Source organism: Camelus bactrianus, chromosome 17 (assembly GCF_048773025.1).
Source record: "Camelus bactrianus isolate YW-2024 breed Bactrian camel chromosome 17, ASM4877302v1, whole genome shotgun sequence".
Lineage (NCBI taxonomy): Eukaryota > Metazoa > Chordata > Mammalia > Artiodactyla > Camelidae > Camelus > Camelus bactrianus.
In genome coordinates, this window is record NC_133555.1 from 20,645,701 (window position 1) to 20,666,981 (window position 21,281).

The window sequence follows — 21,281 nt, forward strand, 5'->3', positions numbered from 1 at the left end:
CCACACTCTCCTTTCAATCACAAGCAGGTTGCTAGCATATGGGCAAACTTCCATACATGGTACGGGGAGCAGACATGACTTCATGCTCTGCTGTAGACGAGGGTAACTGCCAAGGCTCAGGCGCCCAGTCCCCGCAAGTGTTCCTCGGTCTTGGACTCCTTCTCTCTGGCTGCGTGGTAACCAGACCACAGGGGCTGCTTTACATTTGCAGGCACATCCTTACCTTGCCAATTTGCAACTCCTGTCCTCCCATCCTCCAAGAAAACATCCCACAGGTATACCCACAAACATTTGGAAAACACCTGACAATAAGTCTGCATTTTACCATACTGATAATGAAACAAACGCGAAAGATCATTTTAGGTCAGCACATTACGGGGTTCTACGAGTTCAATTTATTTCTGCTGCACATGCTGTTTCATTTGAGGTGAGGTGAGGCGAGGCAGATCTGACAGTTCGTTTAAGGAAATGCTCCTGGGTATTTTGCATTAAGTTACTGTCTTGTGTTCTTTGGTCTTGAAAATTTTAAGAAATCTGGATGTAGAGGACTATATCAATTTGGGGTCCTTTAAATTCCATCCCTCCACTTATTATTATTACTTTACCAAAAGGCATGACAAGAAAAAGATGTATTTCCTCTTCTCCTGGTGGACAATGTATGTTTAACGTGGATTACAAATGAAACATAAAAGCTGGCTGAAACCCTAGCTGGAACGGGTCAGGTACAGCCTGATGTTTCTTGGGAATCTTATTTGGATTGATTTACAAACATATTTGAGCATTGAATTGGGCATCCCTGCTGAGATCATGCAGAGAGAGAGAGAGAAAGGAAGAAAGAATGGAAGGGAGGAAGGGAAAAAACGAGGCACCAGTATCTCATAGCATAACAAATCTGAGAGAGGAGGAGGAGGATAAAGAGGGGAAGGAGGGAATAAAAAGAAAGGAACCCAGCAACCACTTGACTAACAAGCCCAAACCCAGTTTTGGTTAAAGAGATGACTTAGGGCTGAGGAAAAGTTTAACATGTCAATTAAAACAACCCTTACAATGTGTCAACAATGGAACAAAACTCTTAAAAATTTGTTTTTCTTTCTGGGAATATCTCCCCTTCGTTTCTGTAACACAGAAGTCAGATTTCATTTGTTGGAGCAAATGTTTTTGAACAGACATGGCTTGCTTAATTTTCCTGACAGTGTGTGCAGTGGTATTAGAAACTTGGATACTCCTGGGAAGGGACATGAGACACAAGCAAACCAAAACACCAAGAGGGGTAGCTTTATCGCATTGTACTAACCTTTTAACTTTTTCACACTATGTGTGTACGTGTGTGTCCCCGTCTGAGTGGCGTGCCTGCCTTATGGTTTCAGTGCACTGTTGTAATACATGGCTACTATGTTCAGACCTGTAGGAGCCAAAGTTAGTAGCCTTGTAACAATTATTATTTCTTTTCTTTCTGTCTCTCAGGAGTACTCTATCCATTGCTTCTCTAAAACTGTCTTTAAAGGGCTCTGATTTAAACACACAAAGCAACCCATTTATCGAAGGCTGGAATGGTTCCAGAATTATCTTTCAGTTCATTAGGGCGGAGGTGGGAGTGGGAGTGTGCGCGCCTTTGGGACCTGGTTCTGCGGTACACCTTCATTTTGGTAATCAAGGACATATTGCTGGATTTAAGAGGTCCAGAACAAGTCAGGAGTTGAAAGGAGCTCCAGGTTGTGAGAGAGGAAGGCGGCCACCCCTAAAATAACTTAAGATGATCGGCAGGACATTTGTAAAGTTTTAAACCTGCGTTTTTGCTTCGAGAGGGCATCTGGAAAATGGGCGCAGACTTGCTCTAAATCACCGGCCCTATTTGCCGTCTGGGGAGGAAGAAAGAAACCTTGAGGCCGGACCGCTCCAAAGCGGGGGGGAGGGGGGGCGTTACCCAATTAACCAACTTTTTCTTCTCTCCTAGACCCAGAGGGCATACCTTTACTCCTCTCCCCAGCGAGCTTCCCCCTTCACCGTCAGTCGGCACGTCCCCTTTAAGAGCCGTAGGACATCTCTTCTTTTCTCCTCCTAGTCCCCCGCCCTTCACACCTTGGGTGGGAAAAGGGAGTGGGGTGGGGTGGCCAGAGAGGCGGGAGGGGCGGGATCATGGAGAACACTCCAATGGTCGTCCGAGCTGGCCGCCGTGGAACCCAGGCAGCCAATGAACAGCAGGCGGGGGGCGTGGTGGGGCGCTGTTGCAAAGCATCCAACGTGGGCCGGCAGGAGGCCGCGGGGTGCGGAGCCCAGGGGGTGTGTGAGGGCGAGCGGCTGGGGGCGGGGCCTGGAGGACTGGCCCGGGCTGGGCGGTGGGGAGGCGAGCGGCGAGCGGCTGATTGTTCGGCCGCGAGGACTGTGGGATTCTCGCTGCACGGAGGAGCCGTGCGGAGCCCGGAACTGCGCGCGCGCACGCTCTGCCTTCTGCTGTGGGACAGCGAAGCGCACCGGGCCCTTGGAGCAGCGTGGGGGTGGCCGCGCCATCCAGCCCGAGGTCTGCAGCTGGGCGCTCGTAGCCGCGAGGAAGATGCCCACGGGCGCGGAGCTCCGGTTGTGAGCCTGAGCGTCTTTCCCGCAGTGGCGGCGGCACTTGGCGTGCGCGGGGATTCCGGAGCCCGGCCAGAAGCGCAGCGGGAGGAAGAGGCTCACCAGCCGAACACCCACTGCCCGTGGGGTTCGCAGCGAACACGGGGTGGGGTCGGCCTGGATGGGCGCGGGGTTTGCGGCCCCCTCTGGGCGCTGCGGAGCGGCCCGGACGCCAGGGGCCCGCTGAGCGCCGGAGTCGCAGCTGCGGAGTGAACTTGTGCGGGCAGCCATGCCCCGGCGCGGAGCCTAGTGCCAAGCGGAGCCCCCGCGGGCCAGCCCGCGCCTGCAGTCGTCCCGGACCTCGCAGCCCCGGCCCCCGGAGTTCACAGCGCTCTCCAGACAAGATGGCGCGGCCGGTCCGGGGAGCGCTGGGGGCCCCGCGCCGCTCGCCTGGTCTTCTCTTCCTCTGGCTGCTGCTGCTGCTCGTGCTTCGGCTGGAGCCCGCATCGGCCGGGGCCGGCCCTCGGGCGCCCTGCGCTGCCGCCTGCACTTGCGCTGGGGACTCGCTGGACTGCGGCGGGCGCGGGCTGGCGGTGCTGCCTGGGGACCTGCCCGCCTGGACGCGGAGCCTGTAAGTGCTGCCCTTTGAGCCCTCCCTGCACTCTGGGACGCTGTCACTTGGGGACCGGGCGGTGGGGGTGCTTCCCCGGGAGAGGGGTGCGGATTGAGTTGCGTGTGTGCAAAATTGAATGCGCTGGAAAACTGTTAGCGTGGAATCCCGCAGTGGTGAGACCGTCCATGGGGGTCCGGAGGAGAGAGGGCGTGCGGGAGAAGTCTTGGTCAGAAAAGTGTGCGTCTCCTGAGGGTCCAGAGGTGAGCGAACGTGAATCATGGGGTCTGGAAGTGAATGAGTGGATCTCGAGGTTCTGGAAGAGAAAAAAAGTGTGTGTCGTGGGGGTCTGGAGGTGAGTGAGTGTGGGTCATGAGGGCGATCTGGGAGTTAGTGAGGTGTCTGGAGGTAAGAGAATGTGAGTGAGAGTCTGGAGGTGAGGGTGTATGTGTGTGGGTGGAGAGTGGGAACCATCTGGAAAGGAGAGTGTGAGGAAGTCTGGGGGTCCGCAGGTGTTTCTTTTTTTTTTTTTTTTCCATCTCCTATAACCCAGCTGTCTTGTGTCTGAGCTGCTGGGCCTTCCAGAGGGTAATGAATGAAGGTGACTTTTGGCTCCAGTCTTCCATTTACATTATTTATTAGTGAGAGTGTGTAGCCACGTCCTCATCCCCCAGGACCTTTGTGGCCTGATGTGGCTCTGGGGCCGGGGAGAGGTGGGGAGCCTTCTCTGGAGGACCAGCAGTTAGGGGGCTTTGAGTGTTCCTGGAGATCTGTGACTGTTGGAAGTTTGTCCTTTTCCGCCTGGTTGGCATTTTAGGGAACTGTTCTAGACCCTTCCTGTCTGTTTCCTAAGGGACCCGTTAGTCTCGGTGATCCGGTGGAGTGGGGCCCACCCTCTAGCATTTCTCCTCTGTAAATGGCGCAAATCAGTTTTGGAGTAGTGCTACTACAGGAGAGGGTGCCAGGGACTGGGTTGGTTTAAGCAGAGTTTGTTTCACTGGAAAGAGGCTCTTTGCTCTCATTACTTTGGCCTATCTGGACTTAATGGGGCACCTCTTACAGGAGATTTGGCAGGAAAAAAAATACATTAAGTTTCTGTAAACATGGTAGAATATAATAGCCTTTAAAATTTTCTAACAAATCTGGTTCATGAGTCAAATTATTATCCAGTTATCGGTAATTGGCATCTCTGCAGAACTTTTGGTACCTTCCAGAAGAGGCCTAGCTTGAATAGTCTGCTTTTTGGTCGAATAATTGGACATCTTTCCTACACTATATTCGAGGCACAGTAGTAACCTCAGGCATGACATTCACTGTTCAAAAAGGAGAAAAAAAAAAAACTGGTGACACAAGTTTTAACCAACACCTGTGGCTTGATCTGAGAACATGTGGTCTGGGAATCTGGCTGCTGTGAGGCGAAAGAAGGGAAATTCATTCCTTTTAAATGTGAAGATCCTGCAGCTTTGACATTGGGGCACGGGTCTTTAACTTGGGCTCTGCTATACATCGCTTTGTGGTCAGGTGCTACAGAGTTCTGAAACTGGACCCTTCCCTTATGGGTAGGATTGCTCTTCAGTATCCTGCTGCTTCTGTGGAATTCCCTGACTGAGGGAAAACCATTGGTCACAGTGTGGGTTTTAACACAGGCAGTGGCTGTGTTGAGTAGTGGCAGATAGAGCCCAGCATTGCTAGTATTTTCAGGTAGTATTTTATTTAGTTGGTGTATTGTGGTTTTTCTTTACATACTCTTAAAGTAGCTTTATTTAAAAAATAAAATGTGCTGAGCATCAGAGTAACTTCTTGAGTGTTCACCTGTTGGAAGAGTGACCCCCAGTGCCATGTGACAGTGGCATTGTGGGCAGGGCACTTAGTTCAGAAGTCGTGGCTCTCTGGAGAGGACAGGGTGTCCTCTTGTTTGCATTTTCCTACGGTGACAAGATCCACTTTGCCTTGCTCTTTAATTTTTGGAGCAAAACTTCTAGTTGTTATGGGGGCTTTCTGTCGCCTAAGGAGTGACATTTCACATGTCATAAATACCTTTAAAATTGCAGTGTTTTCTCTTTTCCTTACACATTTTATGATCAGTAAATACCAAACTGGCTATTTTGAGCTTCAGTAGTCTTGGTTATACTGATTACAGTGTTAACTTACTAGATTTTGAGATGTGAACAGTATGGCTTCTGGTTAGTAGGTGTCAGTACAAAATGGGTATCCTTTGAAAAATAATTGGGAAGTTATTTTTTTTTCCTGATTAAAGAAAAATCAAGGAAATGTGGGATTTTTTTCCACCTACACTTAAGATTTCTCCATTTAAGTCTTTAGTCTTCTTTTGAATTTTCCATCAGGATATTTATATGTTTTATATTCCTGGCTATGATTCAGTGAGACTTCAGGGGAGAAAGTCTCTGTATGTAATATAATAAAATGTCTTAGAGTTTCACCAAGTTTACACCCTCTGAGTCTATTGTGTCTAGAAAATGCTTTGAGCTAGTTTATAACCCCATGAACTAGATTTACGGCAGCTACTTCAAACAATTTCAGGCTGTGGGTTTGAGATAGAAGGGGACCTGTGGCTTTATGGAACTTTTTTTTTTTTTTTTTTTTGCTTTTGTAAACAGTGTATCTAATTTTGGAGTTGCTCCTAGGCCCAGCATAAGGAAAGTAAAATTTCTTAATAGCGAATGTAAATGCAGTTGGAATAGAAGAACGGGAATGGCGCTGGTAGAAGGGAAAATATTTTCATTCCTGGGGCCTGAGGATAACTTACTCAACACAATAACTTATAGTCGTAATCTTTGGGCCATCACCAAGTCTGCCATCCCATTACATAGGTGCAATTGGCATAGTCAAACCAGCACATTCATAAATAGCTCCCAGCACTGCCAAACCCTGTTTCAACTTCCCAGAACCTTAGAAGAAGTTGAGCTTCTTAGAACTCGGATGTTGGCTTTCTTTGAAATTGTGAGAGCATGGCTTCAGAAGCTGTTGAAGAAGCATTCAATACAACTTACCTTAGACTCTGGTCTATGGCATAAAGCTGAGCACAGCGTTGCTTGCTTAAATGGTCGGGCAGCTACATGATGCCCTAATGGAATTGTGATGGGAAGACAAGCCCAGGTGGCAGAACAAATGATTCTCTTTGTCAGTGTAGAGGGAACGTGATGTGGCCTTCAAAAGCAAGGACGTTCCCTAAAGGTCACCAAGTGTGGTTATTCTGAGTCACATTAAGACGAATGGATTGATTTGGGTCTCTTTGTATTACTTCTCATTACGGGTTTATGGTACCAAACCCAGGTGACTTAAATCGAACCTGGTCGGTTAAGGCGCCTCAGGGGAGCTGATGATCATGTTAGAAAATAAACACGAGGCCCGTGGTTGCCATTGTAGTTGAAAAGCAAGGAGGGCCTTTGTCTTTCAAATTTTCCAGCTGTGCTGGAAGGCCCAGGTGTGCAGGGTATTGTGAACTAAGGGTTTGGAAAATACTTCCCATCCTGTTTATGCAAATTAGAATTAAAGCGCAGATGACCAAATTGTACCAGAACCTAAGCTGAGATTTGTGTGTGTGTGTTCTAAGAAGTAGGTTATTGTTTGCATTGCCCTGAGGTCTCCCCTCTTGCACATTTTCCTCTTTGTGTCTCTACACCACTTAAGAAGAACTCAGCCAACCATGAACATCTTCCCATTTCTGGGGATGGGCGAAGGATTGTTCTGAATAGGATGCCTTTCAAACACAGGGTCATGGCAGAGAGAAAATCTGAAAAGTGCAAGTGCTTTTAAAGTTTTCAGGAGCTTGATCCTGAGCTCAGAGTCCCTTTCTTTGCAACAAGGGTCAGAATCCTGGCTTCACTTCACCTGCATAATGGAGTGCTTAGGTGACACTGACTTTGAGTAAGGGGACTTCTCTGGGAAATAACTTTGGTTGGCTTTTTAAGGCACACAGTTTAAGTCCCTCTGATGTGAAATTATGGCCATAATATCTCATTTTTGAGGACTGTGAAATTAGGAAGTGCCTGGAGACCCCCAGGGCCCAATACAAATGAACTATGTTAGCAGTGCCTCTTGCCCTCAGGGTAGGTCAGATAAGTTCTTGCCTCTTTTTTTTTTAAGGGACTTTTTTTTTTTTTTAAAGTGCTCATCTCTCCATAATCATGTTGGGTCGTGGGACTTCCCAAACTGTGGACTTTTGAATGTATTGTAGGCACAATTCTTTACCTCCAAAAAATGATGATTCAGTGCAGAATAACAAGAGAGCTGGTTCCCAGTGGATGTCCAGGATGCTCAGGCCCTCCCCCTCTGCTCCGAGGGCTGCAGTTTCTCTCCCCGCCGTGTGAATGCCTTGGCCTGAGTTCCCCACGCAGCCTTCCCTGACAGAGCACGTTGGGTTGGCCTCTGCCTGACCTTCTCTCCCTCAGACACCGTGCTCACAATGAAAGAGCCTCTCCCCCATTCTGCAGAAGTGTCTCCCTGGTGCAAAGCCTTTTCAGCATCCTCTCCTTTGGGGTAGACAGGAATGCAAGAGTCACTGGAATTTTTTGTGACTTAACAATGCACCTGGCCCCGTTCTGTGCACCTGCTCCAGCTCCGAAGGTCTGTTACCCAGGGAAGGAGGTTTAAAAGTGACACCCACCAGCGAGGGAAGTCTGGAAAAGGGATTCAATGAATTGAGTCACTATAAGCAATAAAGGATGTTGGTTGTACCAGGACCATTTATTTGAAACTCAAAGGGATTCCTCTGACTTACCCCATAAGTTGAAATACTTCAAGTTTCATGAGCAAACCTAATTTTCAACTACTTTTGAATGAGCTTGGTGACATCTACTCCCTGGGGACCTTCCCCCTCCTCAGCGACTGCAATTTGAAACCCTGGGGGTCTTTTAGAGCAGGACTGGGGCTGTGTTAATATTCAGAGCTGTTTACAATGGATGCAGTTTCAAAGGCTGAAGGCATTGTCTTGAGACAGAAGGGAGAAGGGGTGGAAAGAAAATTCCCAGGCAGAGGAGGGGAAATATCTAAAAATCCCCAATGTTCCCTGGCTAGTGGGAAATTTAGGAACTGTTCATGGCGTTTTTTGTTTTGTTTTGTTTTTAATGACTTAAGCATGACGTTGAGCCTGTGGGTCTGTTCCATGTTCCTCATGGCTTTCGTTCATGATGTGTATCAGTGATGGGAGTGTCTTCTGCTTTTGTTTCAAGTCAAAGTGTAGGAATCAGTCAGAAATTCAGATCTGTTCTTACCTCCCCATGAAAAGAAGTAGGACTTTGAAGACCAGAGCTTTAAAATTTTCACAATAGTTTACCCTCTTGGAACCTGCTCTTATTTTTTTTTTTTTAGTAACCGCAGGGTTTATAATAGCAATCCAGACTGACTTACTAATTGGCCAATTATATGACTAAGGTGGAGAAATTTTCTACTGAAGAACTTGATCCATGACCATTGTTGCCATGAAGCAAAATGGTTAAATCAGGATTGTATTAAAAATGAAAATTGTGCTTTGTATGTGGTCTAATTGAAAGTTGCCAGTTTGTAGCCTTTTTTTTTTTTTTTGGAGGAAGCATGCTTATGAATTTTTCTTATCAAAAGGCTTTATGCTTTATACATTTCTGTACTATTATGCTTTACATAATTTAATATTTCACATGTGGTTTCAATCTAAGTACTTTATGCATACCTTCTGAAACACAAGTTATAAACCCAATCTGCTTATAGAAATCACTCTTTTTTTAGAAAGCTGTTTCCCCATTTCTCTGGGTTTCACGCTTTTCATGTCTTGCCTTCAGCTCTTTTTGTCCCTGAGGTGGGCATTCGTTGCCCGATTATACCCCAAGTCTTGGGTTGGGTTATTAATGGGGAAAAGAGTGGGAGCGGGTGAAGCTTCCTTCACTCTTATTTTCTTAATTATCCAGATGCCTCATCCCATATGATGACACCCAGTGCTCACCACTCACTAGGGGATAGTCATGAAGAGAGTGGGAATTATTTCTAGGGTCCATTCCTGGCTTCACCACCATACAGCTATATGTGTGATTTGTGGCAAACCTCTTTCCTTTATTTTCTAAAAAAGAAAAGGATCATAATAGTCTATCTTTAGCTGCTGGGGAGACACATATGTTCATCCCAATCCAACATGGATCAGTCAACTTGCTAATGATTCTAAGTGCAAGTCACAGATTAAGGGCCGGTAGCTCACATTTTGCATCTTCTCATGGCTAGTCTCTCCAAGTCGGAGATCCTGGTGACAGAGGCTTCCTGGGAAAAGTTGACTTTTCTGATATGAAGGACTCTTGGAGTAAGCAAGTGGCAGGGCTCACAACCCAAGTAGCCTTCTGCCATAAAGTTTTTGGTGATCTGCATAGAGTAAAACAAGTGAAACTTTATGTATCCTTGGGAATCTCAGGCAAACTCTGGAGGGACAGGCTATGAACAGTTGCAAAAAATTATACAATTAGCAAAAATTTTTGAGGTGGTTTATAAATATATTCCAGTTGTGCAAATATTTCTGTCTATTAAGCATTGCCTGGGAGGTGGGGTGTGGGAAGGAGGCAGAGAAGTGAGAGGGCCTTAAACTAATAATTTTATCCCATTATTTCCCAGGGTTTCATTGAAACTGAGCCCCAGGAGATGCTCAGTCAATTGCTTGGAAACATGCAGGTGTGCTCTTCCAAACAAGGGTTAGGTTACAGACTTTGGGGCCAGCTGAATCCTGCTCTGTAGCCACTTCTCTTTGGAAATGTTTGAAGGGAGGAGGAGGTGTGAGGGGAGATGTTGTTGGGTTGAATGCAGAGGGCTGGAGAGCTCTGACATTTTTCGTTTGTTTTGGTTTGTTTGCCATCCTACAGTAACTTGGTAGGGGACACGGGCAGTGAGCATAGGGTCATCTGAGGAATCTGGCAAGGATGCCACCTGAAAAGCCGTTTGCTTTTGCTCCTGCACCTGTACCTGCATCCCTTCCCCAGTGAATGGCCGTGATTCACAGCCTTGCCCACATGAACGGCTACGATTGTTTGCATCTTTATTACTATTTAATCTAGCATAACCGGTAAAGCCCATTGTGCGAACAACCAATCCGTTCATCTCTGCAAGTCCTAATACATCTCGGTTTCCTTATAAACCAGGATGCAGGTTCCAATCACTGCTTGTTCAGTTTGTTTTGGCCAAAGGTGGCATTCAGAGTTTAAAGAAAGCATGGTCTGTCTCTTTTTAAGCACTTTGCATTGATTATTCTTTAAACTTTTATGGTGCCTGTGTCTCTAATCTTTAATGATCTTCAGGTTTTTGTTTTTTTTTTTTCTCAAGGTCTCTTATTAGGAGGAAAAGGAATGGAATGAGTGAGGATCTATCCTGCAACAGAATTACCTAAAGGTTGTGAAACAGGGTTGTGATTATGGAGGATTTTTTTTTTTTAGCTGATTAAAAACAAATCACACAGCTTCATCTTTTAAGACTCTTTTATGTGGCATTTAGCAAGTGCCCCCACCTTCACCTCCACTTCCTGTCCTTTCCTCCTTCCACCAGTTGATAATTTGCCGTTCAAATAATTTGCTGCTTGTCTTTGTCAAAGCATACGTTGTACTGGTAAATTCTTTCTCACTGAATTACCTATTTGATGTAGCCTGTTAAATACAGTGAGAAGGACTGAGCACTTTTGCACCGGGGGATAGATAATCTTGCTTTAGTTCCATATTTTGTAGTTGGCGCGCTCTTGGTAGGAACGCAACGCATTTATACCTCCAGCATTAGCACTTTGGGCTGGACGGAAGGAAATTGACACGCTGGCCTCTGCCTGATCAGTGACAGGTGTACAGACTGATTGGGAGGTAGGCAGCTGCAGATATAGCTGCTTTTTCTTGTGAGGGGAAGATCTGAAAAGTCTGATTTAAAAAAAAAAATTCTGAAGTAAGGGAACACTAGCTCTTCAGCCAGGTACTTGAAAAAACTAGCTCACTTCTGTTACTGTGGGGTGTTTTTTCTTACCTTTTCATTATAATGGAAGATAGCAGACATCTGTCTACAGAAGTGGACAGGGTACTGTAACAAACTGTGTACTGTCCTCCAGACTCCACATATGCCAGCTCACGGCGTCTCCTGTTTGATCTACACCCTAATACACTTGTCCCCTTCCATGTTTTTGGGAAGCAAATCCAAGCATATCATTTCATCTGTAAATGTACATTAAAAAATTAATATGTAATTATTTTTGAGATATAATTTAGACATCATACCATTCACTATGGGATGGTTTTAAGAAATGTGAACCTGAACAATCTTTGAAAAAAGTCAACATTTATTTTAATTTTTTGGGGGGTGGGGAGGGAGGTAATTAGGTTGGTTGGTTGGTTGGTTTATTTTAGAGGAGGTACTGGGGATTGAACCCAGGACCTTGTGCATGCTAATCATGTACTCTACCACTTGAGCTATACCCTCCCCTCTACCTTTTAAAAAATTTATTTCATTACTTTTTAAATCAATATTTAAGTGCGTTTTTCAAAGGGTATTTTGGTAAGCTATACATTTACAGAATGTTTCTTGAGCACACACTGTGTGCACTCTTAATTTATACGTTCTGTGAATACAGTTTTTTTTCCTTGCCTCTATCTTGTGGGAGGTACTTAGAAAGTTCTTTTGTCCTAGAGTCCTTTGCCAGAAAAGCAGTTCTGATGAACTCTTCCCTCCCTGTGTAGCTCTTAATTGGGAGATTTCTACTGTGCTATTAATTGGTGATTAGAATCCTTTAGTGAACAAGCGTAATTCGGAATGGGTCATTTGAAAAGTGGTATTTCAGATATTGCTGGTTAATAGAGGGCTAATGAGCCATTGGTTGTAGTTAAGTCGTGAGTCTGAGTTGAGTTAACTCTTGTTCACTTTGTAAGGCCTGCCCCTCCCACTGCAGCCGCTTGAACCTACTTTAAATAGAATCAGAGGCACCCTGTAAGAAAAGCCCCCAAAAGCAAAGAACCGTGTTCCTGGACCCCTGTCTGCTCGATTTAAACCTTGAAAATGCCTTTCTTCGAGTAGCTGCAGAATGGTTTTGTTTTGTCAAAGTCTATCGTTTCATTTCTCCACAGCTTGTTACTCTGTTAGGAGTACCCTTTTAGAATAGATTTCATGCTGGTTGCCACTTAATTAGGAATTCATATGGGAGTTTGATAGTCATCCACTTTATCCAAATTTATGGAATGATTTCCATATTCTATTTGTGAAAATCTAATTCTCCGTGGATTATGTAGTGTTCATTGGTTTTAAAGGCTGTCCAACACGGTCGGGTTAAACTCATGGATGTATTAAGCTTAATTAAATTTATGACATTTGATTAGATACCATCTTACAGTGGATTCCATGTTTAGGAAAATGGAAGCAAACAGCAAAGGATTTAAGAAAGATTTACAGGGAGGGGACACTTAAAATGGAGAAAGATCGACTATGAATTTAATTTCTGTTTTGCAAATTAGGAGAACTTCATTCTTTCGTTTGATTTCAGCAGTGCAGTACCTTGGTCCAGCACCATGCATCTTGCCTACATGTTAGTTTTCGTTTTATTTTTAATTAAAAAAAAATTTTTTTTTTCCCTGTGATTTCCTCCCTCCACCTGGGCTGGGGTGAGTTTCTGGCACACAGCTCCCAGGGCTTGCAACCCTTATAAACAGCCAGAAGAGCCTGTTGCTTCCAGGAAGTTGGTTGTTGATCCAGCAAAGTGATGGATACAGAAGCTGGAGCTCAAATGGGATGGGGTTTCCTTTCGTCTTCGGAGGAGAGGAGAGCCAGAAAGCAAACCTAAATGCTCTGTAGCTGCTAAGGTCTGTCCCATCCCGAATGCCTCTGAATGTTTTCTCAGATCTGGTGTCTCTGTAGGACTCTTGGCCACAGTGGTTTGGCCTCATTGATGGTTGTGTTTCATCCAAGAGAAAAATCTTCCATGGAGATTTTTGGATTCTTTTACAAGTTCATTTGAAACAGTCCTTTGAGATGATTAAATTATATTGAATTCCAGGCTGTCCTAAAATAAAGACTGGCTGACCCCAAATACTATTTTTGGGGGGGAGGGGTCTAGGGAACTTTATATGTGAAATCTTAAGCCTAAGTACATCTTTTCATTAAGCTTCTTAAAGGTGTTATTGACCAAAGAGGGATAAAAACTATTGAGCTAAAAGGAAAAATAAAGTTGTCTTATAGCTGTGAAGGCAGGAATGTGGATGGATGAGAAAGTGGCCCATGGCTGGTTATCAGGAGACTTTGGGGTTTTGACCCAGTTCTTCCCCTGGTTGGCAGTGTGACCTTGGGCTGATTAATTAATGTCCTTTCTGTAAAGAGATGCATGACTTCTAAGGCTGCTCATTTTCAGATTTATGATTCTGTGTGAATTGAAATGAAGAGGGGGTACACTTACTACTCATTGGATGGTAAGAATTAGTCAATTAATCTGTGTCTCTAGAATATTTACTTAAAAGTCATCTTTGCATGTTTCGTGCTTCTGAGCTGAATCCCTCAGGTGGATGCCCTGGGCAGCAAAGGTAAACTGGGTGTGTGTGGAGGGGAGACTTAATGAGGGAACCTTTTGTGGGCCGTTAGGTGTTATTGAAGGGGAGCAAATACTCTACCATATTTCTTTCTTTGGTCATTGCCTTCTTTTTCCCTTTGGCCTAAGGAAAACTATGGAAGCTGGTGCAGACCTACTTTAGATCTTTGATTTAGCTTTTTCAGATCTTAGGTCAAAAAAGGCAAACAAAGTAAGGGCTTATTTTCCCAAAGACTCTTTTATCTCTGCCTTTCTTGGGGCCACTGCGGGCAGCATCTCTCTCCAGCCAGGCTTCAGTGCACAGTTCCAGTGAGTGAAGTTGTAGGCGATTTTGATAAGCTGCCTTAAATGACTAGATGGATGGGCCACCTGTGGCAGATGCACTGGTCATTGCCAAAGGAAGGGCAGCTACGTACCACCTTGTCCGTCCTTTCTGAGCTGGCTTGCCAGTGACCACGTGCAGGGAACATGGTGGATATCAGAGGAGCTTTTAACCCTTTTACCAGGGAGACCTTTCATTTGTACTTTTCAAGGTGGAAACTCAACAGCCTAATATGTGTACAGTCCAGGACTTGATTTCTCCAATTTTGAAGTCTCTCATTCTTTTTAATTTCCGGTCAAGTTCATACTAAATGATTCATCTGCCTAGGTTTTCATTGGTTCCCTCTTGGTCGAACACTGGTCTTGAAAATCGTGATCCCTGTCACAGCTCGACTCCTGAAAAGACTATCATTCCGAGTCTGGTTGCTTTTATTTTCTGTGTTATGAGTAACCACCTTTCTTCTGCGTGGAGCTGAGTAGTGCTTTCAGAGAAAATCCGTGGGCTCTTCTCCTGCCACTCATTCTTTGTCACATACACCTTCATCAGGTGGAACCTTTGGATTTTTTTTTCTCTGTTTTTCCTTTAGAACTAAATCTTGGAGTTTGGAACCTTGTTTGGGGATACAGCTAAAATGCAATGAAGTTGGAGGCACAGTTAGTGGTTTGGAACTTCACAGAAGTTTCACAGGAATTAGAGACTACTTTAGGGCTAAAAGAAATAGTCCAAAGAGCTAGACTTTTTTTTTTTTTTTTTTTTAACATTCTCCCTTTAAGACTGAACGATGGCATTTTCCCATGTGCTTTTTGAGGTCAAAATAGGCCAGAATTTCCTCCTACCCTTCCACGAGTTTCTTTTGTCAATGTTAGACACTCTGTTATTCACTTGACCTTCTTCCAGTGGATTTATCATCTTTATATACTGTCTTCTCCCAGAGGATTCTCAGAGTCTGTCTGGTTAGGTAAGTTTTCACACATCACTATCTTTTTTCCTCCACTTAGCTTTGAAAGCAGCAGGGATTGTTAAATTTCACATCCCTAGGAATCCCTTGCTAATTATTTGTTTATTGCCTTAGAGCTCTCCTTCCTGGGGCTTGGTGCCTTTTTTTTTTTTTTCCTGGGCAGAAAGGATCCCATGTTTTCATTGTTTCTGAAAGGGGTTCTGAAATTTACCCCCGAAGTGTGATTACTCTTAATTGACCTGTGTGGAACACTTGACCAAAGTGTGTTTGAAATTTAGATAGAAGGAGTAAAAGGTCATTTTCTTTGTGTTGAAGATCTGTTTTCCCATGAAAAGTCAGCTGATGGGTAAAGAGCTAAATTCAGGAGCTTTCTTCAGTGTGGACCTTCATGAATAGGTCATAGCTTGTGGTGTATGTCAAAGAGCCCTTTTGGAGAGAACATTTGACCTAAAACAAAGGTTATGGATGGGCCTCCCTTCCTTTCCCCTTTCTCCTTATTTCCTACCCTCTGCTTGAGAACCACTTCAAAGAATCAGATGTGTTGGTGCCAGACGCCATGCAGTTATTGTTCAAAGAATTTGGAAATATAATTGAAAACAAACTTTGTTGAACAGAGCAGATCTAGGCGAGCTCTTACTTTGAGGGAGAAGGGAATTCCAAGTTTTTGCTCTATTTGGAGCTGATGTCTCCGAACACTTGTTCTGCGAGATGAATCATCTGTGAATTCTACATCTGGGAGTTATATGCTGGGAAATGGCATTCTTTTTACATGTAGAAGAAACACAAATGCTTAAAGTTACAGCGTAGTTGGAAAATTCTAGTCAGAGTTTTTTTAAAAAATGAGCATTGAGGTGAAATTGGCAGGATAATCGGACATGAGATTGTGATCCCTAAAATAGACATGTCCATACATGGAAAGCAATATGACGGCCACACTTGTTTATTGAGACCCCTCTCTTTGTTTTGAGACAGATGACATTTAAAAAAAATTTTTTTTTAAACATCAACTAATCAGAATCATTAGTTAAGGCAAATGTGACTTGAGAGTCTGAATTTATTTTAGCATTTGTCTTGAACTTTTCAAGTAAATTCAAACCACATTAGCCAACAAAAAGGCCAGAACAGTGCAGTGTTTCAGGGTCCACTGGGGAAGATAGCACTGTACCCTTGTCCTCTGCAGCGCCCCTCCTCATTTCACCTGTGTGATGATGAGGCCTGGGGGGGAGGTGGCCATGTTTGCAGGTGGCACAATGGTAACAGTGGTGGTTCTGGGGCCCAGCTTCCTGGGTGACACCGTGCACAATTTACTTAGCTTCCTTTTGACTCCGTTTCCTCTTATGTTAAGTGAGGATAGTTGTAGTGCTTACTGCAATAAACTTGCTATAAATGACAAAATTGAAATAATTTATAATTTTCAGAAGAGGGCCCAACACATAGCAGATGCTTGAGGAAGGTTAGCTATTACTGTTCCAACTCTAGCAATACTACTTGGCGTGTTTGCATCAAGACACCTGGACATGAACTAACTGAATTATCATCTTAACTGGGAAATACATTACCTCTTTATCATACGTGAAGCCCAGAGTGGTTGAATAACCTGCCCAGAGTCTAGCCAGAGTTAGAACCCAAAGAGCGATTACACTGACTGGTGTTGTCTGCCTTCTTGTTTTTGTCTTGCCTCCTTTTCTAGTCTGTCATTCCTTGAGGCCTATGATAGGCCCTTCATCTCTTTGGTGGCCTGAAGCCCCTGACATGGTTCCAGCCACGTGGGCGGTGCCCCCCAAACAGTGTCTGGCTGTGATTGGGGAGCCCCCGCATCTTTGTTGGCAGGCTGGCGTTGTCAGCACCCATTTTTGGTGTGCCCCTTTGGTGGAGGGGGTGGCAGCCGGCACACATGTCTCACCATCTGTTGTTTATTGTTTCTGCGAGGTTGTGGTTTGTGTTCCTGTTCTATGTTTCTTTGGTTTCTGGAGCAACTGCGAATATTATATGCCCGAGGATCAAAAAAAAGTAAACTATTTATAAACAGTAAAGTATCCTTGGGTTTGGAAAGTGTTTTTCTCAAATGCGTGTATATTTGATGGCTTTATTATAATCCCCCTGATGTATCGGCAGACAATTTGCAGATCGAGGCACATTTGAAGGATGGGCGCCCTTGTGTAACCGGCTTACTAACAGCCTTGGTGATAAGACCCTGGTGTCAACGCTGACCTGAGTGGGGTATTTTTAACTCAAGAACATATAAACAGTTTAGCCAGCCGATGCAGTTTATACTGTGCCTGAAATCCCTGGCGTGCCTTGGGTTGTGCGGCCCTGTGAGCTGTACGTGGTCCTGGGAGACTGCTGCAGCCATCAGTGACCCTCTGCCCCTCCCCACCCTCCCAGCCTTCATTTAGAAAGGGAGCACTCAGAGAGATGGAGAGAAGGTGGGATTCATCAGTGATTTGGTTGACAGATTTGATGTTCAGCTTGTCTTCTGTACTCTTTCGCCATGTGGTCCAGACTTTGGGGGAGGTAGGGCACTTTTACTCTCGCCGCTCTTTGACTCCGCTCCCAACCATGGGGGTCTTGGCGGAATCACAGACTGGAACGTAAGACTCCCACTGCCTAACACTCTGGCCGCCCACCTGCCTCTCCAGCTGCTTCGTTCCTTCCTACCTGGCTCCGTGTGCCCTGGCTGCCACGTGGGACTTTCTCCAGGCTCTTAGAATACTGTGTGTGTCACGTGTCCCTTACATCCCGTTCCCTCTGCCTGGAGGAGTGTTCTTCCCTGTCTGCCCTACAAACTCCTCCTCATCCTTCTTCAGTGTCTCTTCTCCAGGAGATGTTGCTGACCTTCCCTCTGGGTGAGATTCCTGCCTTGAGCCCTGCGGTGCTTCATCCAGGAGTTCCACATCCTGATGTGATTAATCTCTCACTTTCCCATTAGATTGTCAGCTCCCTAAAAGCAGGGATTGTATTTGCCTCTGGTCCACCATGGTTCCCAGAATCTAGCACAAAGTCTGGAACACATTCAGTGCTCAGGACAGGTGTTGACATAGAGGGAGCAATTGGTATTCATTCTGTATAGGCCTGGGCATCCTATGGAAGTACCTTTCCCAGGCAGGTGGGATAATTTAACCCTCCTAGGGGTTCAGATAGCTGTTGTTTCTGTTCCTTGTCTGACAGTTTCCTCCATCCTCCACCAAATGTTAGTGTTAAGGAGCTTAGAGGGAGGGAAAGGAAGAAGAAAGAAATGCCACCGAAGTAGAAAGATGACAGGCGGCTTCCGTGCCACCCAGAGAATTGATTGTCTGTTTAGTCCCCTACTGTGGGAAGGTGGCTGTTAAATCCCATATCCAAGAATTGTTCCTGAAACCCCTTTTCAGTTGAAGCACTGCGTGGACCCACCCCACTTCTGGGTCTCTCGCGGCTAGTGGGCCAGGCCTGCAGCTCAACTCCGTGTTGTATTTGGAGGAGCTCACCATGCATTTCCCAGCTGCCTGCATGGTCTCTCATCTCCTCTTTTGCTGGAGCCGATGTTTGGAGTCCTTTTTTTCAGAATTGACACTGCTGGGGAGGGTGGCTTCTAACATAGACCGAGGCTGTCTAGACGCCCTTCCCCTTGTGGTTATTCCGTGCAGTTCATGCTGAGCCCTGGCCAGGCAGCTGGTTTGGGTTGCCTGGCTCTCCCTTACTTTGCTAAGACCTCGATGTTGACAAAAAGGATGATCAGGCCAAGGTCAGTTTTTTTCTCCTTCTCTGCTGGCAGAGGGAAAGGCTGCTCTCCCTGCCCAGATGAGTTGTAAGAACACTAAGGACAGGTTTCTATGAGTTCAGTGGGTCAGTCTGAAGTAGAAACTTTGTGTGATAGGAGCTGCCAGTGGCAGGAGACCCTGGGCAGATGGATTTCTAAATGTGGCCCCTTTTAGCATGGACCTCAGGTATGGGCAGTCTCCCAGAGGAGCTGCTGAGAGGCAGTGGGAAAACTGTCTTCTGCCTGATGAGCTCTGCCTCAGATGTCTTACCAGTGTCGAGGTCTTGGGCTGTGATTCTGTAGGAAATCCCTTTTGTACCCATTAAGCTGGGGAAGGTGACTTGATTAACTCATGGGGTTTTGTGCCATTAACCTGTTAGCCTATTACCATGCATTTATTTTAATTACTTTTAATTTTCTGGTGACACATGGTAGGTATGTATATTGGATAAAAAGGAAACTGCAATAAAAAAGAATAATTGATCTTACTATCCATTGATAAATATTATCACTTTGATGTATAAATTTCCAGCAATGTCTGTAGTTGGGTACTATTTCAAGTTCTATTTTTTAAAAACAAAATTAGGGTTACTATTCATTTGTAATTTTGCTTTCTTAAAAAAATTCTACATTGAGCGATAATTTAGCATATAACATTATATTAGTTCTAGGTGTACAACATATAGCATGCTTTTTTTTTAAAAACAGTATCATGAATATTTTCTCGAACTTTAAACATTAAAAGCAACATGGTGTAAGTCATCATTAAACTTTCCCTGATACTGGGCATTTAGGTTTTTCCTTAAACTATGGTAAACATCTTTATATGTTTATACATTTCTTATTTCCTTAGGATGAGTTAAATCTAAATTGCTGTGGGCATGTAAATTCTTAAGACTTGGCATTGCTGCTCCTAAGGTTTTTGATTTACAGTTGAAATTGTGCCCATTTCCCCCACACCCTCACAAACAAGCATTACATTGCTTTTTCTTTTTTTTCCTCTGACCATACACCAGTTTAATACAAGAAAATGGCCTTGGATGACTTTTATCTGCATTTCTTCTGAAGGCGAGGCTGAAGATCTTTGCTCACAGACTCTTCCTTTTTAACTTTGCTTCTGTTCCTCATGCTCATTTGGCTAAATAAGTTATCTTAGTGCCCTCAACTGCGAACTCTGGGCTGGAACACAAATCCACACCCCTAATACTTGGAGGTGATGCGTTTCTGAGCACATGAAAAGCCCCCCTCCCCAGGTGTGATTGCCTAGAAACCTGTGCTTCTGTGTGGGCGGGTCATCAGTTTGGCCTCTGAACTAGGAAATGTCCATGTGTTCTCCTTAAACCGAAGTTGGTTGTGTGTCCCAGAGGCGAAGGGCGCAGTGGCTTTGCGGGTCCCCAGAGGTAGCCCCCGCCTGCCGCCGCCGTCCCCGCAGAGCCAGCCTGCCGGTGCCCAGCCCACCCCGTCTGTGGCCGGCCTGCCTGGTACCTCCAGCTGGTAGGAATCAGAGCAGATTAGCGTGGCGGAGAGCCCTTCAGGAACAGCTTCCAGCAAATGGAAATTATTTTAAAACAAATTGATGTGGTTTTTCTGTCAAACCTACTTGGAGCATAAACACGGTTGGACTGGAAGCTGCTTCCCTTCTCCAAACGAGCCCATGTTTAGAATGTGGCTTTCAGCAGAGTAAACACGGTCTGGAAAGTGAGTTGTCATGGTGTGTGTCTGATTTGAAAAGTAAAAGTCATGCCCTCCCCAGCGTCCGCATAGATCGTCTGATGGTGCTTGGGACGGCCCTGCTTGCTCATCTGTCTTCCTGCCCCAAATATTGTGACTTCCTATAAAGATTTTAAAGGTAAGGAGTAATTTGATGTTGAAAGGGAAAGAAATCCCAGGTCCATTTGTGTGGTCAGGTAAGCATTTTAATCTTACCCCTTTGCCACGTAGGAATATCAAAAACATCTTGTGAAATACCTCTCGGGTGAGTGTGAGTGTGTGGACCTGTCCGTGCCCTCTGATCTGTGTGCATCTCTGGATTGTCTGCCAGTGACAAGGTAGTTCCTCCATCCGAGGGTCAATGTCAGCTTTATTAAATTGGCCACAGCCTCCCTAGAAGGAGAAACAATGCTTTTAATGTTCTGATTATATATTAATGAACAACCAGCCCAAGGGACACTTGCCAAAAAAGCTACAAAGTGAGAAAGCCACCAATATCAGAGTGAACTTTGCACTCTGAAAGTGTGAATGATGTCGGGTGAAAGAAGTTTATTGCACAAGGGGAGCAGCTGGAATCTCTTTGATGTTGGTTAGCATCCTGGCCTCATTAGACTTTTGGACGTCAGTTAACTGCGTGTTAGCTGGTGAGGGCTGTGGTGCGGTACGTGAACTCTAGGGGACACGCTCTTGACCAGAAGGAACTGGGACACCTGTGTGTGTCGGGGGTGCGGCTAGGGGAATGGCGGCTGTTGGCCATTTGTATCTGCTTTCAATCAACTTGAACAAGTTTTAATATAAGACTGAAACCCCCACCATCCCAGCTTTTCCTCTGGAAGGACTTTTCCAGAAATAGCACGCTTTTTCTAAAATCTGCCAGCCCCAACC

The 21,281-nt window shown here is 45.1% G+C and overlaps 1 protein-coding gene across 1 annotated transcript in view; it reads left to right on the forward strand.

The window, feature by feature from the left end:
* The first annotated feature begins 2,954 nt into the window (after positions 1-2,954).
* Positions 2,955-21,281, forward strand: part of LRIG1 (leucine rich repeats and immunoglobulin like domains 1) — a 111,303-nt gene continuing 92,976 nt past the window's right edge. Inside the window, exon 1 of the mRNA XM_045514415.2 lies at positions 2,955-3,181. Within this exon, the coding sequence (XP_045370371.2) occupies positions 2,955-3,181 (227 nt within the window). The remainder of the gene's footprint in view (positions 3,182-21,281) is intronic.